Source organism: Trichechus manatus, unplaced genomic scaffold (genome assembly GCF_000243295.1).
Source record: "Trichechus manatus latirostris isolate Lorelei unplaced genomic scaffold, TriManLat1.0 scaffold00110, whole genome shotgun sequence".
Classification (NCBI taxonomy): domain Eukaryota; kingdom Metazoa; phylum Chordata; class Mammalia; order Sirenia; family Trichechidae; genus Trichechus; species Trichechus manatus.
The window spans coordinates 4,968,435-4,983,524 of record NW_004444046.1 but is presented as its reverse complement, the minus strand read 5'-3'; the positions used below and the strand labels follow the sequence as shown (position 1 = coordinate 4,983,524).

Sequence of the window (15,090 nt, the reverse complement as noted above, 5' to 3'; positions counted from 1 at the left end):
TGTCATAAAACAACATGTGTACTACTGTTTCATGAGAAACTATTTGTTCTGTAAGCCTTCACCTGAAGTACAATAAAATATAAAAAAATAAAAAAAATTAAAAAGAAAGAGACATTTCACGATCCTATAGTTTTAAGCTCAGGGAGAATCTTTGTGCAACAGGGTTGGTGACATGAGAATCTGGGCCCCTTGGCCATACAGCTTGCCTATGTATTTTGGCCCTTCTAGTACCTGATCCTGAATGTAAAGCAGTCTTTTGGAGGTAAAAAGCCAAGACTCCCTGATTTCTAAAACCAACCAACCAGGTGTTTTTGTTTGTTTGTTTACCCATGCTAGTTTGGAAAATATTGCTCTATTCTCTATTGCCTAAAATGACTTGATAAGAGATGCCAAACAAATAAACAGATGGAGAAAAAAAAAATCCTGGCTTATTCATTACTGTGAATAAGAACATGTTCCCTTTTTTTTTTCTGATAAAAGACATTTTATTTTGCATATTAACACTTTTAATCTTCACTTTTCAATGTGTTAAAGATTAGGTTTCATGTTTAAATCGAACAAGGTTCGATTTCTTATTTTATTATTATCCTATCTGTTTACATTAGGAGATAAATATGCATAAATTTTCCTTCTACTCAGCCATTATTTAAAGATTTATGATTACCAAAATCATAATTCTAGACAGATCCTAAAATTCTTCTAACCTTCCAACTGCAATAAAACAACTGAATAATGTGTAGATTTCTTAAGAGCCAAAGAGAACATTTCATCTCTTCTGACTTTTATCTGATTATAGAGTATGATATGAGAACTTGTAGGGAACACCACTGTCCCAAGTGCTCAATAAATATATGGTAATGAATAGATTCTATGGATAATGATCCAAAGAATTATGAACGAGAGAGCTAGAAGTATAATGAGGTTATTCACAAAGATTCAGTTTTTCCCTAATTGCGTATATTGTAGATATCACTTACATTAAAAACACCAGATGTAATACATAGTTGGGGACAAACTACATGGGCAAAGCAGAAAAGACAGCTCATCCCAGCATCTAATGCTGTCGATTACTCTTTGGTTAAGAGCCAAATTCCAGATCTAACTGAAAAAGTTAAATACTCTCCTGTTTTGGAATTTTATGTTGCCTTGTATAAACAGTTCCATTCATATAGACAGAGATATATCACAAAAGGTTTATGTACATGATCTCTACCTTGTTGAGAAAACTCTTCAGGACACTTGCAGCTTTTACAGAGAGAGAACGTGGTATGCGAATTTGTTTTTCCAAAATAACTAAAAGATAAAATTATGGCATTATATTTAACTTTACCATGGTTTTGATCTTATATCTTTATTCTGAAATATTTAAGGCATTCAGCAAAGACATCACATAACACAACCAAAGTGCCTCATGTACCCTTCCAATCCCATTCCTCTCCTTCCTTATTGGAGATAATCTCTATTCTGAAATTGTTTTATTATTTCCATGCATATGTTTTATTCTTTGACTACCTTTGTGTCAGTTTTCTCATCTGTAAAAATTGGGATAAAAATAATACCTACTTTATAGGGCTGCTATGAAGTTTAAATGAGTAAGATGCTAGAACAGTCCTTAGCATGAATTATTGCATGTAATATTATATCCAATTTTACTGGACATGACCAAATTATTCTCCAAAGATGCTGTGTCAATTTTCACTCCCACCAACAGTCTATGACAGTTCCAGTTGCTCTACATCCTCACCAGCACTTGGTATTATCATACTTTAAAATTTTTGCCACATGTATGAGTATGAAATAGTAGCTCATTACTGTTTAATTTACATACCTCTAATTACTTGCACAGAAGTAAGGCCTGGCGATCTACTTCTGAAAAATCAACCACTGAAAACCCTTTGGAGCACAGTTCTACTCTGACACACATGGGGTTGCCATGAGTCATAATCGACTCTACAGCGACTAAACCCATTGCCGTCGAGTCGATTCCGACTCATAGCGACCCTAGACGACAGAACAGAACTGCCCCAGAGGGTTACCAAGGGGCGCCTGGTGGATTTGAACTGCTGACCTTTTGGTTAGCAGCTGAACTCTTAACCATTACGCCACCAGGGTTTCCCTACAGCACCTAGTCACTGGTTAATTACTGAAAGGTTGAACGTCTTCACACTATCCCCTGGCCACTTGGGTTATCTATTAAATTCAGTGTATATTCATAGTTCATAGCCTTTGATGGTTGTACTTATTAAATGTAGAGTTTTATGGCAAAGAGTCTTAGTACTTCTCTGGACTGTATGTTAGGGAGTCCTTGTGCTTGTCTTCTTGTTTCTATTCTGTTCAATGCTTTGTATTTCCAATCGTGGAGTCTTTTTTTCACCTTCTGACCCGTTTTATCTTCTTGGTACTCTACTTTTCCCCTATACTGTTCTTGGACTTATGTACTCAGCCTCAGGGTCCACACGTAGAATTGTCCTCTCTAACCACAGGATTCACTCCCCCAATCTCTCTTTGTGATATACAATCTAAAGAAGTCTCTTTGTTATTTTTTTTTTGAGTATAAGAAGGTAACTGGTAAATGGGACTGAAGACTACAGAAGTAGAAAGGATGTAACAAAAAAGACTCAAAATCTCACACATTAAGCCAGGAGTATACTGTCCAGATTATCCTTTTTGCCTACTCAAAGCACTAACTTGACCGTCCACATTTGTGCTCTATAAAATGATTATTCACAGAGAAACTATATAAAATACTGCAAATTACCTTGAAAGAGATAATCTTCTGTATTTTGATCAGGGTTATCAGAGCTCCCAACAATATCAAATGGAGACCTTCCTGCCATCATCTCAAACATCAGCACTCCAAGAGCCCACCAGTCGACACTGAAACCTTCAGAAAAGAAATTTTAAAGTGATGAAATTATCCACTCTGCATTCTTGAATGTAATTTAAGATTCAATCTCTCGTATAATGAAAAAATAAACATAATAAACAAGCAAACTCCAAAAGTATTATAACTATCATGGGAGGCATTCAGAAGTACAAGAGTACTTCGCTTATCAACAAGGGTAGGTACCTAAAATATAACTTTAAATATAAAATTATGGGCAATGAAACATTAGTTTCTTTTTCCAAATATGCCTGTAATATCAGACTCATGCCCACAGCTAATAATTTGTTTTGAGGATGTATCTAAAGTGTATTTGAGAATAACTTCCTTTGGTCTGAAACTTGATTTTTTGCTAGATGATTAAAGATCCTTAAAGGACCCTGGAATCAGATTGTGACCAACTGTCAGAAGGACCACATCTTCCTCTTCATCTGCTGAAATCCAAGGGCCAGAACCCAAGGAGCCAAATGTTTTCTTAAGGTAAATGTATCCTCTGGTTCCTGACAAGGAGTCAATCTTTCCACCATCCTTCAGATTTCTGGGCAAACATCCCAGGAAATCTGAACAATCTTCCAGAGGTTCATAACTCTGGAGTCACATTGCTGAGGTGTGAATCTCTGCTCTGCCACTTTCTAGCTGTATGACCTTGGGCAAGGTATTTACATTTCTGTACCTCAGTTTCTTCATCTGTAAGATGAGGATTAACCGTGCTTACCTCATAGGGTTATTAACATATGTAAAGTGCTTAGGATAGTGCCTGGCGCTCTTTATCATTTGCCACAAATAAAATATTATTCAAATTTGTACCTCCAAATAGTGCCAAGGACCCACTGTCTCTAATTTCAGAGTCTGGGGGTCTTCATTTACGTTTTAAAGGGATCAAGAAAGTTTATACTAAGAATATTAACTATGATTTAGTTGGTATCACATTCAACCAGCCATTCAGCATACAGCTAAAATACCATCTATTTATTACCATAATCTTCTCCTCTAAGAATTTCAGGAGCAATGTAATTAGGAGTACCACAGAAAGTGCTAGTTGTATCTCCTGGCCGTAATCCTTCCTTTTATAAAAAAGAAAAAGAAAGAAAGAAAAAATAAGATCCAAAATTCTGTTTTAAATTCATTTCTTTTGTATCAGCTATCATATAAGCTCAGACTTTACAGGTAATACATGCCAGAAGAACGAACAAGTCTGTCTTGGAAGAAATACAGCCAGAGTGCTCCTTGGAAGTGAGGATGGCGAGACTTTATCTCATGTACTTTGGACATGTTATCAGGAAGGACCAGTCCCTGGCAAAGGACATCATGCTTGGTAAAGCAGAGGGTCAGCAAAAAAGAAGACGACCCTCAACAAGATGGACTGACACACTGGTTGCAACAATGGGCTCAAACATAACAACGATTGTGAGGATGGCGCAGGACCAGGCAGTGTTTCATTCTGTTGTACACAGGGTTGCTATGAGTGGAACTGACTCGATGGCACCAAACAACAATGTCAAGCTTAAATACTGTATCACCAGTAAAACTACCTATATGATTAAGATCATAGATCACCACTAAATAACTTAAAGAAAATCTATCCTCAATAGATGTTCATAAAAGTCAGTTCAATTAAAATAAAAATTGCATTTAAAATAATTTATATTCTTCAAATTGAACTTTAATATAGAATTTTAAATTACATGAGTAAAATGAATCATACTTCATAAAGAAAAGAATCATTTTAAATCCCACTTCCTAACACAAACACTGCTGGCATTATGGTGTGTTCCTTCCGGCCTTTCTTCCTAATGCACAGGTTTTTTTGGTTTTGTATTTTAATAGCTACAGGACAAAGAAAATTAAGGCAAAATGCACTAATAGGTATAAACAGAGAAACTACATAATAAATGTAGTCTATTAACTACACCAATCAGCAAGAAAGTATAACAAATATAAACTTGTATGCACTTAACACATAGCATCAAAACATAACAATAAAAGTGGATAAAATTACTAGAAGAATTTTGCGATCCCCAATCATGGTAAGAGATTTTAACACATCTATATCAGAAAATGATAGATCAAATAGACCAAATATTAGTAAGCAGAGAAAGATTTGGCTAAAAGCTAGAGTTAGTATAGGTATATATCATATAGAATATATATACATATAGAACATGCATATCTATATATACTGCAGTAGAGAGAAAGACAGACTCTCTGCTTGCAAAAACAGAGATTATATATCCTTTCTAAGTACACATAAGGTATTTACAAAAACTGACCAAATACTAAATCATAAAGAAAATTTCAATGTATTTCAAAAAACAGATTATCATTCAGATCATTCTCTGGTTACAAGGCAATTAAATAAAAAAACAACAATAAAAAGCATTTTAAAAAAAGCAAAGTAATTATTATATATACCATTAAGTATCTGCTTTTTTTACTTTATAAGCATTTCCTATATAATCAGACTTCTTATTAATGACTCCATAAAAATTCATCTGAACATATGTACCTACAATTTAACTACTTCCCTAATGTTAGATTATAAGATACAAAATTGCAAACAGGAAAAAATAAATAAAAGGGTATACAATGAAAATCAAGCCTTCCTCCCATTCCTGCTCAATTCATGTAGTTCTTGTTCCCCAGAGGCAACTACTGTTATAAGGTTCTTATGTGTCCCTCCAGAGATATTCTGGGCATAGCGTATGTAAGTATTTTTCTTCAAATTTTACCCTTTTATATATAATACTGGAGCATGGGCGGTCCAGTGATTAAGAGCTTGGCTATTAACCAAAAGATCAGCAGTTCGAATCCACCAGCCGCTCCTTGGAAACCTTATGGGGCAGTTCTACTCTGCCCTGTAGGGTCGCTATGAGTCAAGATCAACTCGATAGCAATGGATTTGGTTTTCTGGTTTCATATAAACACCAGGAGCCCTGGTGGCACAGTGGTTAAGTGCTTGGCTGCAAACTGAAAGATTGGCAGTTCAAACCCACCAGCCACTCCGTGGGAGAAAGATGTGGCAGTCTGCTTCCCTAAAGATTTACAACCTTGGAAACCCTATGGGGCAGCTCTACTCTGTCCTCTAGGGTCACTATGAGTCAGAATTGACTGGATGGCAACAGGTATATTATATATAACTGCTATAAACAACACTGCTATAAACATCTAGAAAAAATGTTTAGTAATATGTTGAAACCCCAAGGATTTTTTATGATTCCTAATAGGAATACATATGTATATAATTTTTATATACTAAGAAATATTAATGCAATTCTAAGTTGTTTTATAGTGTTGGCAATGGCTTGTCATACATTCTTATGATAAATGACATGCATTTTCAAGGCAATTACAGCAAGTGATTCAGTCCGTTGACTTGTAACAGAGCTATGCTAAATCATTCACTTGTTGAATCCCTGAACCTATGCCCATCAGCTAAATTATCTATACCATAACATAGATATTATTATTTTCTACTGATGAAAAAATAGACTTAAAATCACATCAATTCATAAAGGTTTTCGTTCAATAAAAGCAATGCTCATAAAACGTTTTAAATGTTAAGTCTGAAGATATTAATTCAAGTTTTCATATGCCTCTGGTCATCACTATCTTCTGCACTCTTTATTTAAAAGCATGTAGTGAGAACCTGAAGAAATTTAGTTAAACCTGAAGGAGTATTTCTGGGGAAACTGAAAAAAATTTTAGTGTTTCAGATTTCACGAGGAATTTTTACAAGCAAAAGAAATTCATTGAATACTTGCATGATATTAAAAATTTGCAGACTTTAAGTTTAAATATTGACTTTTAGTCATAAGATGGGAGCAGTCAAACTTTGGGGGGGTTCGTTTCTCATAAATCTCAACATCACAAGGGTGTACAGGTGGTAGTGAGAAAAGACACAAAGTACTATTAGTCAAGTCTTTGGAAAAAGCTTCTAATCCTTGTGTCTTTTCCCACTAATAAAACTAAGCAGCTGCTGGAGAAGGGCGAATGGTAGAAAGGGAGGTAGGCAGGAAAACCAGTTTAAAGACCTACTAAACAATATCACTGAGGTTTATCAAAGATCCTGACAAACTTGACTGAGGATTTCTGTAAAGAATGAGAATGTGTAACAAACCAGTATTATTTTTAAATGAGAGTAACAAAATATTAAGTAATTTTTCTCTAATAATATCTGCCAAGCAAAACAGGATTCCCAAATCTTCTTGGATAAAGAAAAGAAAACCTTTAATTCTTTCTTGTGATTATTATATACTCATTATTTAAGTAATGCATGCTCATTGTTCAGTACAGTAACTTAGAAAATACAGAAAAGTAAGCAGAATAAACGTGTCATGCTACCTAACTACAGAGACGATTCTATTCTTTAAATTTTTACTTCATGTTACATTATAAGTATTTTACATTGTTATGAATTTTCTGTTAACATCTTAAATGGCTTCATAATGCCATGTTTTGTGGTCATTCCATAATTTCCCTTATTCTACTTATCAGTGGTCATTTAGGTTATCTATAATATTTATCATAAACTAGAATAAAAAATTTTGATCATAAACTTCTACTCATAGTCCAAAATATGTACTCAGAATATGCCTGAGGCAGAATTACAGGATCAAAAGATATGGTCATCTTTAAGTTCCTAATACATTCCACCAAACAGCTTTTCGAAAGGTTATAACAATTTTTACACCCACCAATGACGTATGAGAATGCCCATTTCATTAAACTCTTGTAAATACAGACTATTATAATTTTAAAACCAATATCTGACATGCAAAAAAAGTCTCATTATTGTTTTAATCTGTACACTTTATAACAAGGTTAACATTCTTTATAGTTTTTAGTTTTATTTTCTCTTGAGTCTTTGGGTGGCGCAAAGTTAAATGCTTGACTACTAGCTAAAAGGTTGGTGGTTTGAACCCTCCTAGTGGTGCCTCAGAAGACAGGCCTGGTGATCTGTTTCTGAAAGGTCACAGCCTTGAAAATTCTATGGAGCAGTTCTACTCTGCACACATGGGGTTGCCATGAGTTGGAATCAATTTGAGAGCAACTAACAACAACAAATTTTCTCTTGAGAATTACGAGAATCCTTTATTATTGTCATTTTTCTTTTGGAAAGGGAAATAAATCCAGTGGGGTAAAATGACACAAGATCAAAAAGGAAATACAAATCTGTGTGATGGGTACTCAGGGGTTAATTTACTAGCCTCTCTGTTTATTATTAAAAATTTATATAACAAAAATTCAAAGAATATCATAAGAAAAATGGCTTTACATTTTGTACATAAGAGCAAAAGTAATTCAAGATTTTATTTTCTAACATATGCTGAACAGTTACGTTATTGAAGGTTAAATCTCCAGTACTCTTACACTGTCTTACTTAATGTCAGTATTTAGATCACCTCCAGCACGGCTCTGGAGTTGACATTTCCCTCAGGTGAACGGGGAAAGCAATTCACACATTAGCATGCTTGTTGCCATATTACTGACTGTGTGAGGATAATTTTGTACCAAGCTACTTTAACAAAGAAAGTAGTTTTCCACACATTTTGTGGGGAAAGAACAGACCTTTATATAAAGCACTGTTACAAAAGGATAAAACACCAAGAAATAGACATCCTATCTTTCTGAAAGTAACTAAAATTCTTATTTTATTCTATTGTACTCTAGATCATATGTTTAAAATTTAAATACATAAAATGATAGATTTTATAGGAAAATCCTGAAAGCCATATTTAATTAGAGTCACTAAATGGCAAAACTGGAAGGTGATATCCAAGTAATTGTGTTAAGGAAGTGGAATCACAGGCAATCTTTATTTCTAAATTTTCTTCAATTGTGTCACAACTTTCAAAACAAAAAATTACCTTGAATTGGCAAATGGTGTTAGATATATTGTTACAACAATTTTAAAAAAAGTTACAGACAAGAAGAAATCAACTCTTATGATAGCCCATGTAACACTCACAGTATATGGAATTTAGCAAATGTTTAAGAAAAAAGTAAATTTGTGTGCAATCATTTCTTTAAACCTGAAGTTTTTTTTTTATTAAGACTGCACTATGAGTTGCTGAAGACCTTCTTCATAATTAGAAATATTTTTCCTCACCTTACACATGCCATAGTCAGTGAGTTTAATGTGTCCTTCAGAGTCCAGTAATACATTGTCCAATTTCAAATCTCTATAAATTATCCCTCGCTCATGAAGATAATTTAATGCTAGACTGATTTCTGCAGAGTAAAATCTAAAAAATAAAATTAAAAAAAGGGCATATTTGAGTCACATATTTACGTTATGATAGGCTGTTAGAGGAAGGAATGTAGGGCCTACTCCCACCTGCAAACAGAAATGTAAAAATCATGTCTAAAGATTTTTTTCCTTTCGATGTTTTTAGGATTAACACTGAAAACCAAATTGAAGTACCACTTTAAAACATCGGAGCCCAAAACACACTTATAAAAGTTTCAGTCTAGCTTAGACTTAGATTTTTCATAAAGCTAATAACCTGAAAGTCTGAAACGGGGGTTTTTAATCTGTGTCCTTTGATGGACTCGAGCCAGTCCATACTCCTCCTCTAAGTGAAGGTAAAGCATATGCACATTTTCTAGAAAGTTTCCACAGCTTTCAATACTTCTATAAGGGACCAATGAACCCAAAAAGGCTAAGAACCACTGACTGGTCTAGAACAGGAAGAATACTAAAAGTTGACTACTCAAACTATAAATCCATACTAAGATCTTAGAAAAGGAATTAAAAGCTACTCATAAAATTTAATATTAAAGAAAGCACTTTTTAAAACCACCACCAGCTTACTGGTGATAATCAGAAATTCTGGCCTAAATAATAAAAGTGAAACTAAATTATAAACAAACTTTATCCTTGTTATGAAGTGTACAAATTAAAACAATAATGAGACTTTTTTTGTAGTTTATGGCCACTTTGGTGGCATGTTATCATGATCCCGATTAGAGGTACATATGCACACCTTCTAGCTACTTAATTCTATGCTCAAGGAGCTCGAGCCCTTCTTTGGCTCTTTGCTTCCTAAAAAAAGCAAAGATATTATAAAACTAGAACTCGCATTTGAATATAGTAAAAACCAAACCACTTCCCCCAAGCCCAACTGAACAAAGCAGGTAACAAATACTGGCTATGTTCACAATTCAAAATATCATCTGTGGCTTTGCTGTGAAGGGTGACCATTTGATAAAGCCGAAATATAAATAAACAAAATTAAAATTAACAAAAAAGTATGGGCTTAATATTAGATTAGTATGGTTTACACAATCTTATCAAATTCAAGGGCATCTCTCTTTTTGACAGGAAATAGATTTCTATTAAATAAATTAATTTTTAAAATGAAATCTCTAACCTATGCTCTCCATTTAATAATTACATGCATGTAGAAACTCATGTTTCATTTTGGCATTACTCTTATGAAGCACGAATTACTGCTAATTATGAATTTTAAAAAAATAAAAAATAAAGTCCCACACACACGGCATTGTGGATTAAACCATTTATCCAAGGTCGCAGTCAATCAGTACAAAGTCAAATATTTCATGATTCTTCCCCACCTAACTCCTCCAACATACAATTTATAGTCTTTGATAATAATATCAAATTAAAGGCACAAAATTAGTATTTAACGCTTGTCTCTCTTATTCATCAACAGAGAAAAAAAGTCAAAGGCAGAACAATTCAGAAATTATAATTAGAGGAAAAACAGTCAGAATTATATAATAATTTAAGAGGAATTGTTTTATTACTCTTAAATATAGACGAACACCTTCTAAAGAAAAACTGTCAAATAGAGATAACTGCAAACTGATTAAGATTAGTAAGAAGTATTTGTAAATTTATCAATTATGTTAGTAACTGATGCACAACAGGCAAAATATTTGAAAATAACCAGTTGTAGTACACTAAAGGTTTTCCTTTTAGTACTGTTTATACTTTCAATTCCTTAGGAAGCACTAAGTATATGATAAAATACATATTACAGTTATAATGTAATGTAAACTAACTTTTAGCTCAGCCGCCACATACTTATAAAAAATTAACTACTATCAAAATAAATGAATTATTTACTGTTTTCAACCACTGGCACATAAAAGTCACTCTCCCACAAAAAATCCAACACAAACAAACAAACAATCAACTTACCTGGCATGTTCTTCAGGAAGTTTTCTTTGTCGCTGCATATGAAACATTAGATCTCCTCCATTTACGTACTCTATAACGAAGAACAACCTAAAACACAGGAGAGGATCCATGAAACCATGATCCAGAGTAAGGCAGTGTAACTTGGCTTTTTAAACACTACAGAAATCAGTCACAACTGAGGCAGCATTCTATACGATTTACCCTTAACAAAGATGGCAGGAATTTGGTGAAAACAAAGGGCAGCAGGACTAGAAAGCTGTTTAATCACAGCAGATATGAGAAAGTAAACCAACACGATGATAATTCGGTAACTTCTACTTCTGTTCTAAAGTTGTACCACTTGCAATCCACAGCCACTTACTCTCAACCCAAATTTTAGCATTTACTAGATAAGTAATTTTCAACTGCCACTTAAGATAAAGAAGTCATGATCTCCTTCCTCTCCACCTAAGCTAAACTCTAGAGAAACCATAAACCCTAAAAGTAGAATCCTAGGATTATTTAAAAGATTGGATTTCTACTGTCATAACTATGACCTGGCTGCTTTTTTTTTTTTTTTTTGCCTAAAGCAGGTAATTTCCTAATGCTGACCCATGTCAAACTGCTATCACTGATTGGAATAGGAGTTGTAGAAAGTTATAAGCATACTACTGTTGTGTCCTCCATGACTTCTACTCCATGAATTATACTAGGAAGGGTTAATGTAGTATACAAATGGGTAAGGCCCAATAATCATGCCATTATCTTTCAATCTTACCTGCTTTCCGTCTGAAAGCAAGAATGCAGCCCAACCAGAAAAGGATGATTGGATGCCTGCTCAAAAACATGCTTCTCTGTCTGCACCCAATCAATATCCTATTTTAAAATACAAAAGAAATACATAATGTCAAAATGAAATGGCATCATCAAATCTAACGATAAATTTGTTCTTAGCAACTGAATTATCATAAATGTAATTATTACCAGCTACTCTAATATCAAAACCATTGATAACCGTGACATAACAACTTATATACAAAGAGAAAACACCACTAGTAAATCTTTTAATACAATGAAAATGTCTAGAAAAGTTTTATAAAGCTCATGTACTTTCCCTTGATGAGGTGGTTTGATTTTTATTTTTAAAAAATCTAATAATAGTCAGGTTAAATATCTCTTATATAATCTGTTTTGAAGCATATATTTAGAAAAGTAGACTGAAATAATAAAGCATGAACATTGTACTGAGTTTAGAAGTAGTAATACATTACTGTGCTTACCTCATCATCATTGACAAGCTCTTTTTTCACAACTTTCATTGCATAAATACGATCTGTTCTTTTTAATCGAACCAGTAGCACTTTGGCATAACTTCCTCTTCCTATTACCCGGAGCAAATCAAAATCCTGAAGTCCTAAACTGGATGAAGCTTTGCCACTTTCCCTGGTGTTCATTGCCTGTTGAGAACATTTATCTCCAAGAGTTACACCTGGAAATATTCTGCATAATACACTGTATTTCTAACACCTAGTTATACCTGTAATGATTTAAAAATATTTTATGATTTAAGCTCTTAATATTTTTCTTCTTACATCATTCTAGACCATATAATCTAACTACCTAAGGGGGAGGATGAGTTTGTGAGTTGAGGTCAGAACAGTGGTGATGAGAATGGAGAGGGAGTTGAAATTAGAGAAATACTAAGTACGTCTTAAAAAGGAGTTGATAACTTTTTGGTATGAGGGTAACAGAGATGCATGAATAAAAAAATGACACACACTTTGGTGAGTAGGAGATTGGAGGTACCATTGATAGGGAAGATAGTGTGGAGAGAGGATAAGACTGGCAGAAGTTGTTGAAAATAATGAGCTTGGTGTTTCATATCTAAGTCAGAAGTGACAATGGGACATCGAGATGAAAGTGTCTGCTGGAAGCACAATATATGAAATCTGAGCTAGTGAGAGGACATATTCAGAGACATTTTAGAAACTGCAGGCAGAAAATAAGCATGAAGCAGTTCAACTAATGGAAGACAATCTTTTCCACAGAATACCAACGTCCTATGGGTGACAAAGTCAGCTTTATAATCTATTGACAACTAGAAACTTGAGCTTCTAGCTATTTCCACAAAAGACTAATAAGAATTCAGCCATAAAGAGAAATGAAGTTCTGATAAATGCTATGATGTGGATGAACTTTGAAACCACTATGCTAATCCTCCTCCATTGCCGGTGGGATTGAAGAATTATACAGTCGCTGTAGAAAACAATTTGGCAGGTCCTCAAAAAGCTGACAACAGAATTACTGTATGACCCAGCAATTCCACTCCTAGGTATACACCTAAAGAATTGGAAGCAGGCAGGGCCAAGATGGCGGAGTAGTCAGACACTTCCAGTGAATGCTCTTAAAACAAAGACCCGAAAAAACAAGTGAATCAATTATATATGACAGTCTAGGAGCCCTGAACATCTAAGGCAAAGATGAGGAACCCAACTGAGTGGCAGAGGGGAGAGAGATGGTTTGGCAGCAGTGAGAAGTTGCCAGACCTGACCCAGCGAAAGCCTGAGCCCTTCAGGCCTGATCAGCTCATGGGAGAGTAGTGAGGGAGGCAAGCACTGACGCTCGGGAGGCTCGTTTTCTGCACCGGGAGAGACCCAGTGCAAGAGAGTCTACTCGGCCACCCAGAACCAGTGAGAAGCAGCCCTCGATCCACGAAAGAGACGTACTTGCATACGGCCTACCGCACGGATTAAAAATACTTCTCTTAGGGAAAAACTTCTCTCCAATTTACCTCTCCGCTCCCTGTTCTGCACTGGGTCCCAGACCAGCTTCAGCAATTGCCAAGTCCCCTGGGACAGAAGTAGGATCCGTCACACGCCCTCAGCTATTCTCCCGGCCGTGGAGAGTGAACAAATTAACAAACAAGGGGGAAATAAACTGCAGGTTCCCCTAAGCCAGGAACCCACGGTAGGCACAGCTCCTTTGCCTAGGCACAGGCATACAGGATCTACAGACTCTGAGTGCCTTTTCCCCTGCAGAAGCTTGTGTGCCTATTTCAATAGCATAGGCCCTCATTATCGCAGTACAACAGGGTATATACCTGAAGTCTAACGTCAACTGTTGCAGCTGTGAAGTGGCAGGTTCATGACATTTGACACTGCTCTGCCCATTAAGCAGGGTTCTTCACCTACCCACGTGAGGGTCCTGAGAACTGGTGGCTCCACCCACGCCACCTAGCCACCTGTGATAGGTGCCCATGAATAAGAGGTGCCCCCCAGCCCTTACAGCCAAAAGCATTAGGTGCTCATAGTCTGGATGCAAAACCCACTCACCTACCTATGCACTCTAGGGAACAGGGAAACGCCTTCCTCCTGGACACTCGGGAGTGGCAGTCAGCCCCCTGCCTTGCTCAGAGTGTGTCCCCCCTGCTGCAACCAGATGCCTGTGCCTACACCAATCACCCATGCCTGTCTAGGACTGTAAGTGAGAGCCTACACCAAACACTTGGTGGCTATCTACCTGGGCACCTGAGCTGAATCCATACAGGAGGAGTGGGTGGACTCCTGAGCTCACATACCTAGTAACAGATCTAACCACCTGGTGATAGGACATTAGCCCTTCAAAGGTACCAATAATCAAACTAGTTCACATGAGCAGCCTATTTGGGCATATCAAAACAAAACAAGAAGCTAGGACACAGTAAGCAAACATAAAATAAATATAATAACTTACTGATGGCTCAGAGACAAGAGTCAATATCAAATTACATAAAGAGGCAATCCATGATGGCTTCAGCAAGCTCCCAAAATAAAGAATCTAGAAACTTTCCAAAGGAGGAAAATTTCTTGTAATTACTGGAGGCAGAACACAAAAGATTAACACACAGAACTCTTCAAGAAATTAAGCAAAATGCAGAATGCACAATACAGGAAATTAAAAAGATCAGAGAAGAGCATAATGACAAATTTGACAGGCTGCAAGAATCCATAGAGAGACAGCAATCAGAAATCCAGAAGATTAACAATAAAATTTCAGAATTAGACAACTCAATAGAAAGTCA

The 15,090-nt window shown here is 35.6% G+C and overlaps 1 protein-coding gene across 1 annotated transcript in view; it reads right to left on the bottom strand.

Annotated features, from left to right (window-relative positions):
• The window catches only part of PRKCI (protein kinase C iota), an 84,186-nt gene that overhangs the window by 7,171 nt on the left and 61,925 nt on the right, over positions 1 to 15,090 (bottom strand). The window contains exons 9-15 of the mRNA XM_004383457.2: positions 12,311 to 12,487; positions 11,809 to 11,906; positions 11,052 to 11,138; positions 8,994 to 9,129; positions 3,861 to 3,948; positions 2,759 to 2,884; positions 1,214 to 1,293 (exon numbers count right to left, since the gene is read on the bottom strand). Of these exons, the coding sequence (XP_004383514.1) occupies positions 1,214 to 1,293; positions 2,759 to 2,884; positions 3,861 to 3,948; positions 8,994 to 9,129; positions 11,052 to 11,138; positions 11,809 to 11,906; positions 12,311 to 12,487 (792 nt within the window). The remainder of the gene's footprint in view (positions 1 to 1,213; positions 1,294 to 2,758; positions 2,885 to 3,860; positions 3,949 to 8,993; positions 9,130 to 11,051; positions 11,139 to 11,808; positions 11,907 to 12,310; positions 12,488 to 15,090) is intronic.